General features: G+C 45.5%; 1 protein-coding gene across 1 annotated transcript; it reads left to right on the top strand.

Annotated features, from left to right (window-relative positions):
- The first annotated feature begins 63 nt into the window (after positions 1 to 63).
- onecut3a (one cut homeobox 3a) lies at positions 64 to 22,367 on the top strand. The gene is made up of 2 exons (XM_047588186.1): positions 64 to 1,437; positions 15,118 to 22,367. The coding sequence occupies exons 1-2, from the start codon at positions 399 to 401 to the stop codon at positions 15,408 to 15,410; spliced, it is 1,332 nt and encodes a 443-aa protein (XP_047444142.1). The 5' UTR covers positions 64 to 398; the 3' UTR covers positions 15,411 to 22,367.
- Positions 22,368 to 22,494: the final 127 nt, after the last annotated feature.

Genomic DNA, 22,494 nt, shown 5'->3' with positions numbered 1-22,494 from the left:
ATACACCGCGGGGACGCGCACATGCGCACAGGCTCGGTCTCATCTTAACATGAGCGCGGGCGCGTCAATATACACACAGCGAGCGGAGCAGCGCTTTGGGTATAGTAGAAGGTGTTCAGCAGCGAGAGAAATCGAGGCAGGCGCAGACACCTTCACACACTGAGCAGAGGTTTTGCGGCGCAGTTTGTGTGGCGGCCGGGACCCGATCTTTTAAAACCATGCTGGATTGACTGCAGAGAGGCAACTACAATCAATGGCTTGGCTTTGAAATCGTTCAAAATTTATTGGAAAGGAGTGTGAGATAGAGCGACAGTGGGAGAGGGCGAGTGAGGGAGAGAAGCGAGGGAGAGAGCGAGAGAGAGTGGCGAGAAGGGGTGGAAATAAAGATCCTTTCAACGATGGAGCTTACAATGGAAAACATTGGAAATCTGCACGGTGTATCTCACTCCCATCAAACGAGCGACTTAATGAACTCCCCACACGCGCGCCAGTCGTCGGCGTCGCATCGGAACTTGGTGTCGCACGGACGGTCAGCCATGGTGTCCAGCATGGCCTCGATACTGGAGGGAGCAGGGGACTACCGCACAGACCACGCTTTGTCTGGCCCCCTGCATCCGGCAATGACCATGTCGTGCGACTCCGGGATGAGCCTGAGCAGCACCTACACCACGCTGACGCCGCTGCAGCACCTGCCCCCTATATCCACCGTCTCGGAGAAATTTCACCATCCACACCCACACGCTCACCATCATCCGGCGCACCAGCGGCTGGCGGCTGGGAACGTGAGCGGCAGCTTCACCCTGATGAGGGACGACCGAAGCCTAGCCTCTATGAGTAACCTCTACGGCCACTACCCCAAAGACATGTCCGGGATGGGGCAGCCCCTGTCCCCTCTGTCAAACGGGCTGGGGTCTTTGCACAGCTCCCAGCAGACTCTCGGCGCCTACGGTCCTGGAGCTCACCTCTCCAATGACAAGATGCTATCCTCGGGAGGCTTCGAGTCCCACGCAGCCATGCTGTCCCGGGGAGAGGAGCACCTGGCCCGGGGTCTCGGGGGCCACGGCGCCGGGCTCATGACATCCTTGAACGGCATACACCATCACAGCCATCCGCACTCTCAGGCAAACGGGTCAATGCTGTCAGACCGGGACAGGCAGACTGTGGTGGGAGGCGGGCAGGGAGCTGGGTCAGGGCAGGTGGAGGAGATAAACACCAAGGAGGTGGCACAGCGAATAACAGCAGAGCTCAAGCGCTACAGCATCCCGCAGGCCATCTTTGCTCAGAGGATCTTGTGCCGGTCCCAGGGAACTCTGTCTGACCTCCTGCGGAACCCTAAACCGTGGAGTAAGCTCAAGTCTGGCCGCGAGACGTTCAGGAGGATGTGGAAGTGGCTCCAGGAGCCCGAGTTCCAGCGGATGTCAGCGCTCAGGCTTGCAGGTGAGTGAGGAGACAGCTCCCAACCTGAGTGATGTGGAGGGATCAATTAGAAGTCAATGTGGCGAGACTGTCAATAGCTGCTCAAACAGACATTACTAGAAGTTATTAGTCGATTGTATCGAGTAAAACTTCATCATGACGGTTGGGGTGTTAGATGTTGGGGAAATCTATATTTTGATTGATGCTACAATCCAGGAAAGTATAAACAGATGTTGTGTAACACTCCCGGTGTGAGAAGTAAAAGACGGAAGACCAGGTACAAGCACGGTGCGATCAGAGGTGTTCAGGTTTACGCACACGTAGCACTTTTACGCACGGATACAGTACGAATACATTCATCCCTGTCCCCCGATATCACCCTCTATCCTCCCCTCGCGCGCTCCCTCTCTCTCTTTCACACACACACACACGCACAGACACAATAACACACAGAGGAAGAGGCCAAACAAAGGAAATCAAAACAGGATGTGAGATTGATTACATCTCGCAGCTACTACCTTAAAGGTAAAACAGGCCTACACCTTGATATCACTCCCAGTCAAATGCCCACTTCTGTGTCTCAAACTAACTTGATCTAATACGTTGGCACTTGCCCTGTCAAATAAGAGCGTCGCCGCAAACGAGGCTCGTCTGAGGCCTGGCCAAAGAGCCGGGGGTGCATGACCTCCTATGGATCAATATTTCAGATCCAGGCGTCCCCTTTCAGAGTAGCGCACTGATAAATGATCGATTAGGATCTGAAAGACAGAGACACAAACAGATGCGTCTTTCTCTGGTCTGTGTCGTCTCCTCGGCACTCTGGGGCATCTTGTGCCCACATTTGATTCAAACACCTTTTAGTCATTCTACAGCCCAGAATTTGTTTATTGTAGTTTGCGAAGCTACGCGGGCTCTTTTTGACGAGAATCGACTCATGTGACACAAACCGCCTCTGTCTCACAGTCGTGGCCTGCGTAATGTTTCGTCCCTTTGATCCGCCGTTTCAACTATTATTGCGCAAAGATTATCACACTAAAGGCCGTGATTTGAATCCGCCCCCTTTAAAGCCTTTTAAGACCAACAACCTGATTAACTGGACATAAATGAAAACGAGCGACGTCACAGTGGGGTTAAAACGGAGATGTGAGTGAGAGGTCCCCTCTCATCGATGTTTGTGTAAAGGCCCTGTTTAGACGAGCTGCGCTTCCAGACGTCAATCAGCGCTTCCGTGTCGTATTTCAGTGAACAGTTCAATTAAGCAGATATAGTGGCATATTTTAGTTCCAGTCAATGCCCTATTGAAAAGCACTTAATGGCATGTAAATTGTTCCTTTGCGTATTTAGTGGGGTTCTGGTAAATAAAGATTTAAACACTCCACAATTGTCTCTTTAAGTGCCACTGCTGTTAAAGCTAATTGGGCTGTGGGGTTTTATATCTTCCACACCAGGCACCAGGATAAAAACCCTCCAGTACAACTGACGCGCTGTAGTGGCACAGAGCTGTCCAATGCACACCTTCCGCATATTTCAGTGTGTGGACAGCAGAGAAGTGTGTGTGTGTGTGCATTTTTCTCTTTACGGTTGCAGAACATTAGCGTTTTATTCATACAATAAAGTGACCCAGTGGTGATAGATATTACCCCGTATCCCAATAGAATTTATTTAAAATTTCTTGCTAATGTTATTATTTTTATAGAAAAGCCAGTTTAAGGCTACAGTGTCTATTGTGCATTAACCTGCTGCCACGGGAGATCTCAGGGAAACTCCGGCTGGGCCAAATGACAAATGACTTGTATGTAAATGCAGGGAGCAACATTTTACTTATTGCATTTAAAATCACAATTATCCTCGGTGTGCATGTGGCCCGGGAGTGGGAGTTTAGATGGGGGGGTTGCGATGCTGAAAGTGAGGCTGGGCCATACTCGCTCGGCCACATCAATCAATAAATTCAAATTACTATTCCAAATTCATCACAGTCACACAAATCAATGCAGCTGCCCTGCTTAGCTAATGCGAAAATGCCAGTGTCTGCACACACACATGACAATCCACTCCTGAAAGGAAAAACAGAGCAGAGATATAGGCCTGTTAGGAGGGTGGAGGGAAATGTGCATGTCCTTCACGCTTAACATCTCCTAACGCAAAGAGGGCGAAGACGCACTCGTTTCCCGTCTATTCTGTCCGTCACATGCACTAAAATAACGTCCAAATGAACACCGGGGCTTTTTATTAATGCGTGCATCATAAAATACGCCTCTTTAGACGACTGCTGTGTAAACACGCAACTTCATTGCAAAACAGTACAAGTAAGAAAGACGCGGGCACAGTGAGGTTTGGGAGGCATTTAAAGATCGCATTAACGATGAAAACAATTCGTCTTTGCATCTGTGTTGAATTCCACACTCCATCTCAATGTATTTGGTCGGGTCAATACAGCCCTGATCGATAAGGATAGCCAGTGCATCTATCAATTATCCCGCCTCAGCACTCTCTCCCATTGGTCTCTCCCCCGGAGCAGAGAAGAGGGGGGAAGGCGGGAGCCGGAAAAGGTTGGGAAAGGGGACAGCTGCTAAAAAAAAAAAAAAAAAAAAAAAAAAAAAAAGGCTACAACACACCTTTTTCCCTCTTTGCTGTAATCATCTTCCATTTGTTATGTGAAATGCAAGCTTACTCGTCCGCTTTGGGATTTGGTAGTTTTATATCGGGGTAGTCTTTTTTCAGAATGTACTCAAATATAAATGGTGTGTAAAGAGAAGTCCGAATTCACGTTTTTCCAGCCCCGCACCTTACACACACACACATATATATATTTTCTTTTTTTTCCTCTGACAGAGTTGAGGTGCCGAGGCATGCCAAAATACCTTAAAAAAAAAAAAAAAAAAAAAAAGCAGTAGGTTCATTACCATCTGAATGGCCAGGGCACGTGCCAGGGTGTGCAGGTCAAGACCCACAGGACACGAAGGAAAAACATTGTTGAGAATGAGGGTGGGAGGCCTCTATTCATGTTTCAATGGACTACACGCAGTTTACACAGGCCTAATCCTGGAGCAATACTCATCCCCATTCACCATCCCCCCTTCCTCATCCCGCTGCGCCCTTTCCCCTCTGCACCGTGCTTCATAGCAGAGCCTACATCCATTTATCTTGGTAAATATATTTTTTATTAACCTGATCGGTTGCCTTACGCACAGACTATGGCCTCTATTCTCAGTAGAGGTTCATCATTTTCAGGCTTTTGTCTTAAATGGTTGCTTCAAGCTGAATAGTTCAATAGTTTAGAATAAATATAATTGGTTTGGGGATCAAAAAACCATTGGCACTTTCAAAACAGATATAAAACGTATATTGGACAGAAAGGGTTTTATTTGTCGCAACAAAGCATTGATGAATAAGCCCATTCCCTGCAGGTCAGCTTTCTGCAAGGCGCTGTCCAGAGTGCTGAAATGTTCACGCGGCACCGCGGGATCTCTTTTTGAGGACAGTTCAAGGTGGTGAACTGGAGTTTTACCAATACATACTTAATAGCATTCGTGTAGGCCCTAAACACCATTATTTCATCCAACAGCTTCCATCCATCGATCAATATTACAATCCACAAGCGCGTCAATCACACCATCCTGCATCCTACTTTCAAGTCCAGCACGAAGCCCACCATTTAAATCACAGCATGCTCTGGGAGCTACTCAACACAACCTGGAGCTCGTCTCTCTTTTGGCAACAAAAGTATCCGGCCGCAGCATGCGTAAAGAGGGGAGCTCGTTATTTATGTTTTGGCTATTTAATCCAGGATCATTTAGATTTGCACCATTAAGATGTGACTGATGCGTGATAATCTAAAACTGGATATATATATTTTTTTTTCCACGAAGAGATGGCTTGATGTTGGCCCGCGAAATGATCGATTGGTTCTTTAATAATTGATGTATGAGGGGAAGATAGGGGAGTAAACAGTGCAGCTGTGGTTTCAGAGCCTCGTTGTTCGTTAAGCACAGCAACGTGTGCTGTAAGTAGGCTACCGAGACACGCGTGTACAAGCATCGCCTTGGCAATCCCCTGGTGGGAGAGCAACAGTCGTTTTCTTGAGGTTATACCTCGAGGCTATTTTGTTTAAATCCCGGGTTGAGAGGAGCTCACAGCAGATGAGATGACATCTCGTGCCTTGCGCCATTATCTGTAACGGGGCATGAAGAGGCTTGTTGTGCAGTATGAGGTGGACAATTAATGCGATAAACACACATTATGAAAATAAAAATCAAATTTATAAAACACGTGACTGCAACTAGATCACTAATGCATGACTGCATAATACACCGACATGCGTACGCGTGGAGTCCTCGTTTCTTTCCTCCTGTACAATATGTGATCGGGATCTAGAGTCTGCGCCACATTGTTAGGGCCGATCTGGCGAGCCCTGGATCTGTATCGATTTCCATTCCCCCGGTCTCTCCTTTCCATCTCTGGAGCTGCGCCATGCATCCATGCAACCGCCCCCCCCCACCCCCCCCTTCCTCCCATCACCACCGCGCAACACCTTTTCTCCTATTAACAGCTCACCTTCCATAACACACGGAATGACTAATTCAGTGCGCTACGCTCTGGCGCTGGCTCATTGCACACATCTCTGCGTGCTCTGTCCAAAACTGTCAAACGCTGACTTGTGAATCCGAGAGGTTTAGTGGCTCCCTTCTATTGCTGGGATTAGCAGCGTGAGACGACTTAAAGTTCACAGTCGTTTAACCTCCTTTCGCTCATTATGCACCCCACCCACACTGCTCCGTCCTACACACACACGCACGCACACACACACACACACACACACACACACACTGACCTTATTATTCAAAATAATGTAATTTTAATAGAAATCAGATTAGTCTGACTGAAGCAGGAACCGACTCCTCCACTTCTTCACCCATTAAAAGCGCGCGCGCGCATACACACACACATACACACACGCGCGCACACACATCCCAATTCACACGGGGTACGTGGTTAGCAATTATAAATGCAGCAGAGGTCTGGACTCTGTACAGTCTCGAATACCGTCTCTCCTATTTTAGATGATCAATTCCTACGCTACTCCGTCGCCCCCTCGCCAAACCGGATCGATAGGAGAGAATGACCTTTAAATCAAATTGCTGGCAGAGTCAACGGAATGCGCGCGGCTAGCATCAAAGGGTTAATGGCACAGTGTGCGCGCCCCCGATCTTTTCCAAAAGAAAGAGAGGAAAAAAAAAACGACAAAGAGCCCAAACCTTAGATAATCATAATTAAATCTCAGTATTTGTTCCTGGCGCTTTGAAGGCAAATTGCTGCACAAAGGGATTTTAAAATGTGGGATGAATGAACGATTGTGTGCGAAGATTCAGGTGGAAGAGAAAAAAAAAAAAACTAATCATGCAGCGTGGACTGTTTCTTTGACCCTCCGCAATCTAGTTGACATAGGAGCCAACGCAAGATACGGTTCCAAAGAGCAAGCTGTTGTGCAATTAAAATTGTTGACCAGACCACATCAGCATTGTGTTGATGGAGTTCACTCCACAGTTACGTAACGCCGGGGAGCCCCCCCTCCCAAAAAAAAAAAAAAAAATCTTCCTCCTTGAGTCCTGATTATCCTCAATTCCCGTCGTAGTTTCTCAATATTTCCACCAAAATTGCGTATTTGGCGGTGATTTTCAGCACTAACCTGATTTGTATCAACGGTGATATTTTGCATATGATCACACAGAGTGACACTTCTTGGAACAGATAAATAGATAACTTTTTTGGAGGAGGACAAATCAGTGTCCAGCGGCGTTGAAGCAGCAGTGATTGTGCACACTCCCCGCTTATCTGTCGCCCTGACAGGCCATCGGTTATTAAAGGCCCGATAATGGCTTGTTTAATGCGCATGCTAAGAACACAAGGCAAGGACATTGTCCACGCAATTAAAGAGAAGAGGGGCGGGCGTTCAGATGATCACTGTAAGGAAGCAAAACATTTAACATTGCGCTAGGATCTCACATTTTAACACAGAGGGAAGTTTTTGTTTTTTTGTTTTTTCTAAAGCGTGTTTTCATTTCTGAAAAGCCGATTTGTGGGGACAGAAATAAAGAAATAATGACGGTAGTATAATAATATAATAAAAAATAAAAATGTCATACGTTTTACTCTGGTTGGAGGAAAAACAGGATTTTGACAGTCAATATAAGACTAGATCAGTATTAGAACTCATTTAAAGCAGTGTGTGAATTATGTGTTTATTTTGAATTTTAATTCCACACGGGTCATTTAAAAATAAAATCTGGTACAAACCCAGAAAATTTCCAGCTGACAAATCATATCTGAAAAGAAAGATGAGCCTACAGATGGTTTGTATGGAGCCTCTTTAAGTCTTTCTACAGGGTCGATCACAACAAAACCGCAAACACACACACACAAGCAAGCACACACACAGCTTATCCTACCCACAGATGCAACCCGAAACTCCGGTTGGGCAACCCCACACAGATCAACAAAGGAACAAAACGACTGTGAAATCAATTGATGAATGAATCGATGTCAGCCCATAAAGTCTTTGTGTTACATGTTATTAAATATAACGAACTGGCTCCGGGCTCATTCCAAAATGAATAATTTGGTTAATTTGTTGCTTCAGTCAGACGATGTGAAAACGTTGACTTCTGTCTTTATTCATTATTTCTGAATGTTTGGAAAAACACTGCGGTGTGTGTGTGTGTTTTCTGTTATATTTTATTTTAGTTCTTTTTTTATTCATTTTGTTTTGGGACACAACACAATAAATGTTATAAACGCATAGGGTCATAATACACATTTGTAAATACTAATAATTTCTAAATACTTATTTTTAATTGTGAAATTTTAATCTGAGCATCATATGTTACTGCTAGTAGTTTGGTGGGTAAAAATGTCTGACATGAGGATTTAATAATTAGAATAGTTAATAGAGTGTACCAATAAATAAATAAATAAATAGTAGCGAATGAATAAATAGTGGCGAAATAAAAATGTACTGATTTTTCTATAATAATAATAGTAATAATATTGATAAATTACTTTATATTTAAAAAAAACAGAGATTAATAAAGATATATATATATATTTTAATTTCTACTTAAATTATATTTATAAGACAATAGATCAGACAAATGGATTAAGGCTTATAATAAAGGTTAGGAATATTTCTGTTGACTCTCTCTGCGACACGTGATTAAGAGAGGGCGGGATTGAATTGAATCTCACAAATTCGTGCACATTGAAAAGCTGTCCCTGTTCTCGGCAGAGAGGAAAACACGATGGTTGCCACCTGACTGCAGATCAGTGCGGTGATTCTCGTGCGACACCAGCACAGAGGTGACCGCTCGACGCCCGCTGACATTTGAGCAATTTCGCGGATTGAAGAGGATCAAATCCTCCAAGTGGCGCAACTTTTTCATAAATATTTGCGCCTCACTGTAGGAGCATAAATTTAAAAAAGAAAAAAAAGGGAGGGGGGCAACCCGTCGACCTAAACGACCTCTGCATGTCCAGCTTGTCCCGCGAGGCTTTGAAGTTGCTGATCATAGCGAAAAATCTGCACAAAACAGTCCAGACTTCCCTTCTCCTTAAATTTACTTGTGACATATGATATTATGAATGGACCTCTCACAGCTTCAGAAACTACAATTAAATAGCATCAAATGTCATGAAGTGAATTTCGAAGCAATTAAATATTTTTCAAGTAATGTACTTATAAGTAAGAATGCTATTTTTTTTTAAGTTTAATAAGAATTCAACTCGAGCACAATTTAGTCTAAAATTTCCAAAGAGTGAATTAACTGTCACACACACACACTCACACACACTCAGAGCGACGCCCACACCTGTTGTTTGTAGGAGAGAAACCGCGAGGCCTCCTATACAGCCTGCACAAAATCATCTTGATGGTCATTACCGCTATCACGCATAACTGGTCAAAGCAATTATGAATGAAATCGATGATAATCACAGATAAGAGTATCACTCCAACAACTGAGCCACTCACACAAATAAATAGTACATGTAAGGGCTGCTATTAAACTCGCACAAAAAAATAAATAATTAAATAAAAAATCATAATAATGATGCGGGTTAAATTTCAGTCTTCTCTCAATCATGTGCTTAAATGGCTGAGTGCATTTAATTATCCAAAACCTCATAAGGACCGTGATCATCACAGGCTGCAGCCTCGACCGATTATTGAATTCTCTTAGCACTGTGCAATTTCTTGGCTTCGCCACCGCGCTGCTAATAACACACTGGGATGCAAACAGCGCTGAATAAACTCATACTTCTCAGCTACATTCCACACGTATTTATATATATATGTTGTGCATCTGAATGTGACGCACGGCGCGCACAGCTGTGTTTTCTGATGCGTACGGTTTCAAATAATAATAATAACAATAACAAAAAAAAAAAAACTACAACCGCCGGTGAGCGCGTGACTGTAACGGCTGATGCAGCAAATCTAAAAAGGTAGAGGCTGCTCCTGACAGGACTTAAAAGGTGAGGTGTGGGCGAAGATGTGTAACTGAGTTCAGGCCGAGTTGTTATTGAAGTGCTGGAGACGGAATGCCTCGCAGCCGAGTCGCAGGAGAAGGGAAACAAACAAATTGTGCCGCTTTATCAGTATATTAACACCAATTCTCACTCATTACATTAAGGAGTATCGAGCTGGAAGTGTTTTGGCCTGGCGAGAGAGAGAGAGAGAGAGAGAGAGAGAGAGAGAGAGAGAGAGAGAGACGGCTTGGCACTGCCCTGCAGCCAAATGCCACAGTATAAAGAGAGAGCTTTACGCATGCCATCAGTTTTTAGGGCAACGGCCCGTGGAAAGCAGCACACAGTTACTAAATAAACGAGCTGGAGTTTTGAACATCACTTCGCACAGTGCGGCTATAAACAAGCACACTGCGTGGATTATGACCGAGGACAGTGTTGCCCTCCACCAATAAAGTGGCGCCACTGACTGTGTTTGTTTGCGTATAAACGCACCGAACCATAACCGGCCCGCATGTTTATTGGTAAATTAATTAAATCAACAGACGGTGTTGACCTCGCACTGTTTTACAGGAATCACAAACATGGCTCCGGGACGGGATTGCAACCAGGAAGGTTGGTTGGAATATTCTTATTTCATTTATTTATTTATTTTATGCAAACGCGTGATCATGGTTTCATAAAACACTAAAGGCACAATATTAGGCGGTTTGACTTTCTCATTATGAGCAGGAAGGGCAGCGATGATCAATAAAATGATTAATGCTCAAGATGGACTCACATGTGCAGGGGGAGAGGAGGCCTAAGCGGAGACAGCTGTGAATATTCAGCATCACGTTGTAAACAGACCAAGCAGGTGATGAGAATTTCCTTCTTTTGCGCTCTGATTTTAAAGGCTAAGGGAGCAGGATCATCACGCGGCTTCCTCGCTCCCTCGCTCCCTTCTCTCTCTCGCGCGGCGTGTTTTTCGCGTCTCCAGCCCTTCATGAATCTCCTCTGCGGGCCCACTCCCTCCCCCCTTCGAGGCATAATTAATTGGACGAACTGAATTTCACACACGAATTATTCACGAATCTATCGATCGATATTGAACACCCAGGGCCTTTCTCTTAACCTCGCTTGGTTTGTCGTGGAGCAAAGAATATTAATGTCATCAGTGGAAAAGAAATGGGCCTAAGTTATACCGTTTTCACCGAGCATGTGTTGGAAAACCACTCATTAAGAGGTATGAGATGCCGCGACGTCCAATCCCGGAGGCCTTTGAATTGATATTAGTGCGGTTTAAGGTGGCCTGTTCATGGGAAATATCATAGTAATATAGAAGGAAAAGGAGCGTTTACAAAAATCAGGCAAAAACAAATACGGGTTTGTTAATTAGTCTTTGTGCGCTTGGTTTGCGGGATCCATTCAAAGTAGGTCAGCTCCTGCTCACGGCTCCACACAGCGAGTTATAGAAATCACATTTCCCTCCGCCCGTATATCAACAGGGTGTAGCTACACCTCAGAAAACACTCAGCACCAAACCAGGATTTCTGCTCTTTGTGCATGAGTTTATGTCCGTCTCCCCGCTCGGTGCCTACTGTAGCTCTAAAAGCTGCAATGATCGATTTTTTTTTCTTTTCTACGCCGAGCTTGGTTCAGTAATCAGGGCCCCCTTCCTCACCGATCGATCGATATTGATTACTAAATCCAGCGCCTGTAGCAAAGGCAGCGCACTATGGCGCCCCTGTGCAGCCGGGCCACGACGAGAGCGACACCTGCCGACCGAAGCGGCGCAAAGCAAGGGGTCGATGAGGCGGCGGGACGTGACTGTCCGCTGGAAAGACGAGGAGAGAGGACTGTGTTATTTAGTTGTGTGGGCACATTAAGAGAGAGACACCCCCGCGGACTCGTGTCAGTGTTTCAAGCACCAAAATAGGCCAGGGCATAGAAAAACGCACTATTTCTTTCATTTTATGTCTAAGGTTTTATAAATAAAGAAAAAATAACCCCTCTCATAAAAAAAGTGTAAAAAAAAAAAAAAAAAAAATCTATCCTACTCAAACCTTTCGTCTACATACGTGTGCGCCATTCATAAAAAAAAAGCATTCATTCATTAAAGATGTTTTCTTCTTAAAAAGAAAAAAGTCAAAATTTTGTGAAAGCATAAATGCAAAGAAGGAAACCAGGTGTGTGTGTGCGTGTGCATTTACCTGTTTAATGTCACACATCTGGTGAAACCAGAGGAAAAAAGGTCACATATCACTAGGATGTACTGGGGCTCAGGCCAACTGGAGGCAGAGTAAAACAAGCAAAACATCACATCTTCAATACTGAGACAGTGATAAATCTGTATTGATAATAAAATGTCTCACTAAAAATGAAGTTGTAAAAAAAAAAGAAATTTGTAAATATACCATAATATATTGTAGTCTCACATTAAGCCATTTTAAAATCATGTGATTTTACAAAACAGAAAATTACACACTGATACGCATAAAACAAACGTTTCTTTACAAACACGATGTGTGTTAAGTCTATTTACCTTTTGCAGCCATCACAGTTACACTCATCAGAATTCACATTACGTCAGCACTCCCACAGGCTGCAATTTTCGCCTCGTCCATGTTCTGTAACACCAAGGTCTGGTGATTGTGGGGGAATAGACATGTCACACATGTCAGCATTACTGCGCCGCTCCTCCTCGGACTTCAAACGGGCCCGGCAGAGCTCGGATGCATGTCTAGGCTCATCGCCCTGCTGGGAAACCAATCCTCTTCAGCGTGCGTTTAATCCAGACGGGCTGGTGTGTGTCTGATAGTAACTTCTCCCTGGACCGTGTGCAGATCCAGTGGATGCACCGTCCTAGCGCTCGGGCATTTAAGCTACTTTCTTTTTGTGATGATGTTTTGAGGGAAGCCAAACAGCAGCATTTTTTATTTTTTTTCTGTAAGCATTTGTTATGAAGATAAGTCATAAACGTATAACCTCACATGTCAGCCTCAGAGCTAACCACTCAGTTAGAATGGAAGCTAATTAAAAACACTTCTTTCCGGTGGAATCAGAACAGATCATAGATTCTTGTCATATTGATGAATGACAAATAAATCAATCTGCTAATAAATCCATGATATGAGCTGACACACCGGGATAAGTCTCTGGAATTACCAGTTGGTATTTAGCTTGGCCTGCAGCTGCAGCTTAATGTCACGGGACGAGTATTGAGGGCTTAAATTATGTTTACAGAACCTTTATTAAACTAAAAGACAATAACCACAACGTGTTATCATTTTAGTGAGTGCAAAACTTATTAATAATCTATCCGGCCTGTCTGATATTAAAATGACATCATCACCCTCCTCCTTTTTTCTCATCGTCACAAACCCATAATAAATCAAAGTATGCTATATGATGATGTGCATGCTGTACGTACAAGCAGCGTTTGGACAAATCTGTGTATTAGCAAGTGTGCGTTCGCGTGATGTATATATAGCGGCGGCGTTGATGTAAAATATGAATATGATGGATGTGCAAGTGTGTAGGTTAGCCATCTGTAGTAAACAGATTGGACTGCAATGGCTGATCAATGGGCTCTGTTCCACTGTAATTAGACACACAGCGCCACTGCTTGGCTCCAGCCACTTCAGCATAATCACAACCTTCCCACAAACACACACACACACACAAATAGAACGAGGAAAAAAAAAACTGTCTTTAAATGCATCAAGATACACACACACATACACACACACAGCGTGAGAGTGAGACATTACTGAAGGCGAGTATGAAAGTATCAGACAATAGCAACAGCAGCAGGTGGAGACCCCACAGGGATGGCATCTTTCTCTCTCTTTCTCCCTCCAATTTGCTCTCGTTTTATGGAGACAGTAGGGAAGCTGAGAGGGACACGCAGTCCGTTCTGGCAGGATTCGATCCTCAGTCAGCGGGGGGACATGTGGCTGCAGAGGTGGTGCCTTAACCTTCCGCACACACATACGCACAGACACAGACACAACTCCTCCTCCTCCTCCTCCTCCACCATCTCTGGGCGCCGTTTCTGCCTTTTACCCTCCACCTGTCTGCTGCTTTCCACACGTCTCCTACAAATACTTTGAGTTACAGCACACTTGCCCACAATACAACACTCTATTAACTATTAATTTCTGTGTTAGCTGCATACAAACCCCAGCGCCCCCTCCCAAACGTGAAAGAGTACACTCGCTGTGTTTTCTTTTGAAAATTGCTCTGTGTATGGGAAGGGGCTCATAGCAGCCAGTGCAAGCACCTCTCGAGTGTTTGTGTTTGGGTGTGCGTACATGTGTGAGTTTGTGTGTGTGTGTGTGGGGGGGGGGGGGGGGGGGGTTTATAAATACCCTCTCAGAGCTCAATAGAGTGGGCTCCAGTGGGCTCTGTTTGAAGTAGCAGACTGTAGACCTGCTGGGGGGGGATTCTGACCTCAGTCCCTACAGAGAACCCCCCAATTCCTACAGCAAAGTCGGTCAATATCTCGCTTTCTCCTTCACTCACCGCCCCTCCCTCCCTCCTCCTCGTCTCCTCTCCTCAGTTCTTACACACACAACTGCACACACTTTGTCTTACTCCTGCACCTTTTCTGCTCTTGTTTCTCCACCCTATTCTTTGCCCGCGTCAGGCCCCTTCCCTGTCTATCGTTTTCACACACACACGCACACACACACTGAAACACAAAATGCTTACTTTTGTGCAACAGTCACTCAGTCCCCCATTGCGACTCAAACTGCATTAATATTGAATCAAACAGCAGTGTCTCCAGCTAGCAGGCAACAGCCAGTCCCACCTCCCCACAACATACACCCCCCCCCCCCCCCAATCCTCCCCACCCCATCCTTCTCTCACCGCAGGCTGGCTCCCTGTCTGCACTCTGCAGGATGGAAGGAATATTCCCACTGGGCAGGAGGCATGGATTAGCTTTAAATCAACTTTAATATGGCAATAGGCATGGAGCTGTAGCATCTCTGCTGGTGTATAAACTAGTTTTTACGTGTTTAAGCACTGGCTAATAACACTTTTAGTTACTTTACTTCCCTCCACCTTCTGTTTTTTTTTTTTTGCCAGTCACTCACGAAAATAATCACTTTTGTATATTTACCTTGCTTTGTGTTCTCTTTCCCCTCTTTGCCTCCCACTCTCATCCCCATCCCTCCCACCGCTGCCATCCACACCAAGCCTGCAAGCGCAAAGAACAGGAGCAACACAAGGACCGCAACACGGCGCCCAAGAAACAACGTCTAGTCTTCACTGACCTGCAGCGGCGCACGCTCATCGCCATCTTCAAGGAGAACAAGCGCCCCTCCAAGGAAATGCAGATCACCATCTCCCAGCAGCTCGGCCTGGAGCTCAGCACCGTCAGCAACTTCTTCATGAATGCGCGCCGCCGCTGCGTGGACCGCTGGCACGATGATCATGGCACAAGCCCCGGGCAGCCGGGCACTTCTGCCACCACCTTCTCCAAGGCCTGAGAGGAGGGGAGGGCCTTCAGAGGGCTGGGGAACCAGGTTGGAAAGGCGGGCGACGCGGGAAATTGGCTGTGAAGCCTGTCTATAACAACCCATCCTGGCCTGGACCGCCTGAATGTGTCCTCTGCCCCCGAAAAATCCTTTGTGCCATGCAATCATCTTTTATGTCAGTCAGAATTTCAAGCTCTCACCTGAAACATAATCTAAAAGGTGAATTGTGAAGTCAGGTCCACTCAGCATTACTCACACAAGGACAATCATTGATTCTGTCTTTTTTGAAAGAAAATCATTTTTATGGCATCTGACAAAGTAAAGAGACACCAAAGATTTGACTTTTTTTTTTTGGACGGTATTTGCATTGCGCCGGCCTGCTCCTCCATCATCCAAGTAGCCACTGATTCTGCTGTTTTTCTCTCAACTCACCTCCTTTGTGTCTGCCTCCTTACTCTCCCTCACATCCTCTCTACGCCGGCACACGGAAGCAACAAGGGCGAAAGAACGGCAATAAATCTGACAAAAGAACAGCACATAGCCTTATTATCAGAGCCCCGTCCTGCACACACACACACACACACACACACACACACACACACACACACACACACACAAGGCCGTCATAAAGAAAACAACGCAGCCTATGAAAAAAACAACAAGGCTTTCCAGTCCTCCGCCTCTACCTCCCCCTCCTCCTGTAGTCTCCTTCATTCCTCGGCCAAAGGTATTCCCTGATGGCCAGCCATTTCAGAGAGCAGCTCAGCCTGATCATACGGCAAACTAATGAATTGAAAAATGAATCGATGCAGACAGAAAGAGCGGGGCCTTGACCCCTCCTGAAGGTGAAACTCAAGACGCTCAGCAGTAGATACTCAGGTCTTCCAGGCCCAGGTCTATATTTTTTGCACAGATGTTGGAGGCCTGCAGGGAGACATGTCATTGTTACTCGTAGCCTGAGCCTATAGAGCCTGTGTTTGTCTGACCAACGGGAGAGGCGGGTGAGATGTCTGGACATGCTCTTTGTTCTGCTGGGAGCTTTTTCTCTAATCAATAACTGAGAACCGAACGATGACAACAACACGCTCGGGCATCCAGCCAACTATGTTACAGCTGTATACGAATAGCAGAATGTAAGAGGAGCACATGGAACCCAGTGGAGATGGGGACACAAAGGCCTCACCACTACTACTACTACTACTACTACAGCAGCAGCAGCAGCAGCAGCAGCACACCTCCACCTCTCTGTCCCCTGGTCACGCCTGTGCTGGCAGAGCAACAGTGCCCCCTGCTGTTTAAAGCAGAGACCTGTATCCAGCAGAGCAAGGGGGTCCAGGGAGGAGGAGGAGGAGGAGGAGGAGGAGGAGAGGGAGGGAAGAGCCACTAGATGCTGAGGAGAAGTCATGGCACAACACATTCAGGCCCTCGCAGCTCTCTGAAGGCAGATCAATAGCTAACCATTATCCTATTGTTGTTCCTCGTCCAACCAGCACCGGCGAAGCTGGAGGAGGGGGGATGGTTACACTGAACGCTGAAAACGCAGGGATTTAGCAAAGGCAGGGATTTATTTAGGCAATCCGAATCCGGGCAAGAATCATCCAAGTACTAAAATTAAAAATGAGGAGGAGTAGAGGAAAGTACAACAGAGTAAAATGTAACAGAAAGGCATACTGAGACAGACACATCTGAGGTGCAGCGGAGGTTTTCATTTAATTTCGGGAGGCTTCACATCTGTCGAATCTTATTTCCATTCATTCATTTTGTCTGTTTGCAAAAGAAAAAAGGAAGAAAAAAAAAAAGCTTTCAGATGTGATTGGAAGCAGATCTCCTGGTTATTCCCACACAAGGGTCATCAGTAGCTAACCCAAAGCTAACCACCACACTCAGCTGTTGAAACGCTACAACGATTAGTGCCAATGCTTACTGCCTTAATGCGAGTCAGAGAATATGGTACTAGGGTCAACACACAGCTACAGTGCGCCCCACTGATGGCGGGCGGTGTGTGCCATAGCAACCAACAATCAGCTTTTAACTGAATTAAAATATACTTTTTTAGTAAAAGAAAGAAAAAAAGAATCAGATTTTAAGGCGTACAATAACCAAACCTCAAACGACAACAACGCAGTGTGTGTTACAAGTACAAGCGATCTCCAACACATGACTGGACACATTTTGAAGCAGAAGAAAACTCACATTCTATCTTTGGTTCTCTACCTCCTCTGTCCCTCTAACCCCATTGCCCCACCCCTCCCCTCCCCTCCCCTCTCTCTCTTCCCCTCTATATTGATGCGGGTATTTAATTAGTACCATAGACACAAAGTTTCTATTTCTTGTTACTATTGTGCTCTGTTGTGCATAAGTAAGGCACCTTGTTGATAAATCAAAAACAAAAAAAGGAAGGACTTTTTAAAAGGAGAAAAAAGGAGGGATGCAAGGACTGAGGCCAATGATGGATGTTTTTTTTTTGTTGTTGATTTTTTTTGCATTCTGTGTGAATATAGACTTGGAGGAGACATTTACAGCGAGAAAGAGGAAAAAAAAGAGAAAAACAGGGAGCTGCTGAAGAGGAGGATGGACGGCGGACGCTTTCTCTCTTTTGGCATTTCATGTCAGAACTGTGCTACTCTCAGCCCCCTTTAAGCCTCAAGAACGGGGCGAAACGGAAGGGGGACAAAACACGACCTCCAAACGTCCCGGCTGACTCAGTGTGTTTTACCGGAGGGTGGGTCTGGGCGGGGGGGCGTTCAAGCTCGGGGCTCAATAGTTATCTGTATGGTCTTAAGATGCAACTGTAGCATTTCCAACAATGTAGTCAGATTAGCGGTGCAGATTAGACGAGAGATGGTCCTTGTCGAGCTGGGAGGTACTGGCTAACTTCACGTCGCTGTAAGCAGTGAGTTAACGTCGCCAAAGGAAGATGAGCTTAAATTGACTTGTGGTATACAGTTCAGCGAGCATAGGTAAATAGCTAGATACAGCTCTAGGTATTAAACTGACAAAATGACATTTGTTTGTAGTGAGAACCAATGTGGCTACCTCACTAAGCTGAGTGGTTTGTGAAACCGCCACCAATACCAAAGATACTGCAGCCTACCAGTCACAAACTGCCTAGGGGGACACACAAACCAAAAACAAGAGCCCCCTCCCTCCCTCTTTGCCCAGACATTTACAGACAGACACACACGGACTACACGTACATTCACACTAACAGCGCAGTCGGACTGCATCGTGCCACAATCGGAGGAGGTGGCTGCCTTGCAGACAGAGTTGAGTGCCTTTTCCCTTCAACCACGGGTGGGACTGCACTGGACACACACACACAGACACACACAAAGACACAAGCAGCCATGCAGACACATGCATATAGCAGCACACACATTTCCTAACATGCACTCACACAGACAATGCACCCATAATTGGATGGACAGGAAGGGGGGGCCAAAGAGAGGGACACAGAGTGGGGGCTGTGTCAGCATTTTCTCCCATATTGACTTTCCATCTTGATACACTAGAATACAAGCACTTTATCATGTAGAAAGTCTATAAAACATTTTCTATACACTATTTATTTGAAACAAAATTATATGTTGCTCCTTAATCTGTCAGAGTCTTTGTTACTGTATCGTCGATCTTCTACTAGCTCTCAGCCTTTCGTGTTTTTCTTTTCGCTCTCCGCCCGGTGTGCTTACACTCCCAGCCGCTTTACCCTCCTCTCATCAGAGATATTTTTGTGTAACAGAGAAAGAGGGGGGTAAAAAAAAAAGTAAAAAAAAAAAGGCTGTGAATCTAAGCACTTAGAGGGCTTTAGATGTAAAACCTGACCACTAAATGTCTCTCTCTTTCTCTGTCCACTGCGTGCAAGCACAGAGGCTGCACTGGGAAAGTGTGGACGACTCACTGACAGTTTAGAAACACAAACTCTCTCCTCCCTCCACCTCGTCTGTCCAGTCAACCTTTCCCCCTGGCTAGTGCTAAGACTTGGTAGGCGTGTGTTGACAATTAATTCTGAAATACCTCAAAAACCTTTCATGTAAACTTTATGTAATTTAAACTGAAAATAATACTGCTAATGATAACAATGATTATGAAACTATGATACTATGATAGTTAGTTTTGGAACTTGTGACTTGAAGCTTTATACTGTTAAATTCCTTTTATTTGTTTGCTTATTTTTCTCGTACGTTCTCCTGTTTGTTTTTGCTACGGCATGTACTTAACTGTTTTCATAAAGGAAAAGACATTGTGAATGTTTCTGTGGAGGGTTACACGAGAAAAGAAGAGACGAGAAGGCTATTACACAGAGAGAGGGGCGTGAGCTAATTCACCGTAGACGGTTAGCTCGAAGCTCTCTCACACGCGGGTACATTCAAAGAGGGGGGGAAAAAAATATAGAGAAACAAAAAAATGAAAGAAATGATGAAAATATGATTTGGGCTGAATTATAAACCAAAAATTTGATGTTAAACCAAAGGAGGAATAACCTTATATTCATTGTTAGCTTTCTTCTGCCTTTAAGTTGTCTTTTCTCTGAAAAAACAAAAAACAAAAAAAAACAAAAAAAAAGTTTCACAGTTACTTTTGAAGGTTCCTGGGTGTGTTCAAGTGCTCCTGATGTTCTTAGAATATTAAAGACCAGCACCTCCTGTTGAGAAGAAGGTGCGCTTTTTTCTTTTGTGCATGGATATTGTATAACTGTATAGAAACCAACAGGAATGACCTGTGATTTTGTGGGGAGAGGAGGAAGATGGAAAGACTCGGGAGTGGGTGGAGGAGGGATGGGGATTATTTTGGTTATCAAAATAAACAAAAAAAAAGGGTGGGAGGATTTGGGTCGTAGGCATTGGAGGGGTCCTTGTTTTTAGAATTTCCGTCACTGTTGGATTCACTGGTTGTGTGCATGTGTTGTTGCAACCCTTCCCCTTTCCCCATGTTTCTTTGATGTATATAAATCCAGACAGTAGGGGGCAGTGTGTGCTGGGGGAGGTCAAACTCCTCTCCTCCCAATCAATAGCATTCAATCTTCATTCCTCAGCTTGTGGTCCTCGCTCGGGTCCTGAAAGGTGTGTCTTGCTTTTCCAAAGACGGGCTGTTTACTTGGAGTTAATCAGAGGGACACACGCAGGCCTGAGCGGCTTTGAATATACCTGTATGTCTGTCTACATGCTTTTCTTCAATCTGTGTATATGTGTTCATTTGTACCTATGTGGAAGACAAAGTGTTTTCTATTTTACGTTCCTTTACTATGGGTTGCAATATTTGTCATGCAAAAAAATCTGAAACCATTTGTTACTGACCAACCAACCGCAGTACCACGCGGCAGCCGGTCGTCCAGCCCCGAGATGCCGTCAGCATTTGCTGTCAAACAGCATATGCGTGTGTCGTTTCCCCGCGGGGTGGAACAGGCTGCCGGTGGGACTGAAGTGGACACCCCCAGTCACACTGTGCTCTCCCTCTTCTGTTACCTGTTAATCAATCAGAACCAAGTGTCTTTGTGATGGTAGAAGACAATCAGTTTCAAAACAAGAAAAAAGGTAGAGAGAGGGCAGGCCAGTGGGGAGGAGGAAGGGGAGGACGGAAGAACAAAAAATCGCGGGAAAAGAGGCTCTCTGAATCGCTGACGAGCTGTAGTGCCCGACTGCCAAACCGCCGCCACCCCTCACTCATCTTCCACCGCCACCTCAGGCTCGAGCTCGACGCCATACACCCATTAGGCATTTGAAATCCACACCTCCATCCTCCGTCACTCCGCTTCTTTTCCTCTTGCCTCCCAGTAGTGTGTGGCAGGAGTACACAAAAAAAAAAAGAAAAAAAAAAAGTGGTGCAAAGTCCATGATTCCCATCACCTGCCAAGATTTCCTGCTAATCTAATGATGATGTAACCAGCCGCGAGGAATAAAAAATGGCTCCGGTTGGTGGCTTTTGCACAGAGAACTATGCAAACACCTGACCCCCCCAATCTTAATCGTTGCTGCTGGGTCAGAGTGTATAACCCTCAACCCCTTTCCCCTCCCCTCCCTTCCCCTCCCCTCCCCTCAGCATTTAAACGTGCCCGCTCCCACTTTGACCTCCATGATCTCGTCTCCCCCGACCACTGACCCACTCATCTCACGAGCCCAGCGTGGGCGGAGCAACCCCAGTCACTCGAGGTACGCTAGGGAGTGGCTGGGGAGAGAGGAGCACTACAGCGCCCCGTGTTTCACCAGACTGATGTCATCTAGCTTTACACGAATGCCCCAAACTGCCACTGACATCCAAATGGAGTCCATGTTGATGCTTGCAAGCTGATCCTCCCCGCTCATGGCTCCATTGCGCTACAATGTTTGACTGTCTTTGTCCCCAGCGCCAAGGAAGGGCCACAATCAATGCAAAGACACTTACATTGTACTTACTTGAGTTTACAAAGTCGTCTGGAGATGGTGGCTTATATTGCACTCTAACAGACAGACAGACACACAAACAGACACAGGCACATGCTGGAGAGGGTGAGTCTGCCTTTTGAGAGTGTTTGCTGAAACCAAAGATGAAATCAGAGGTACGACAATCTGGCTGCCAAACCTAGAAGACAATGTTCAGCTCTCCGGGCTGCTCTACGGGTCCCGTGATTCACCGGCCGTGTGGACATTCCACATATTGCACTTAAACACACACACACACACACAAACACACACACACACACGTACATTCACACACCCTGGTGTAAACCTTTCACAAACACACACAAACACCTCCACCAACACAGAAACGAGGGATCAAACCCGCTCACGTCTGATCAGAAAGCCTCTTTTCCCTCCTCCCACTGCAGAAGCCGGAGAGCCTGTGGAGGACTTTTTGTTTCACTCTAGTTGAGACTTTTGAGAAGGAAAAAAATCTGAGTAATAACTGTTACAGAAAAATAAAAACTTAAAAGGATAATATGGGTAAATTGCGTGTTTTGAAATAAATTAACAAATAAAACGATTGTAAAACAAAGCAGTGCTGTCGGTTTATTGTGTTTGGATTGATCTTCAAAGGAAACCTCCTGTGGCCTCCGCGGAAAAAAAAAAAAGAAGAAAAAAGTCTCACAGAAAAAAGCCAAGAGGTATTCAGACAGAAGAAG

This window comes from Mugil cephalus, chromosome 6 (assembly GCF_022458985.1).
Source record: "Mugil cephalus isolate CIBA_MC_2020 chromosome 6, CIBA_Mcephalus_1.1, whole genome shotgun sequence".
NCBI lineage: Eukaryota > Metazoa > Chordata > Actinopteri > Mugiliformes > Mugilidae > Mugil > Mugil cephalus.
This window is presented reverse-complemented; position numbering and strand designations above follow the sequence as displayed.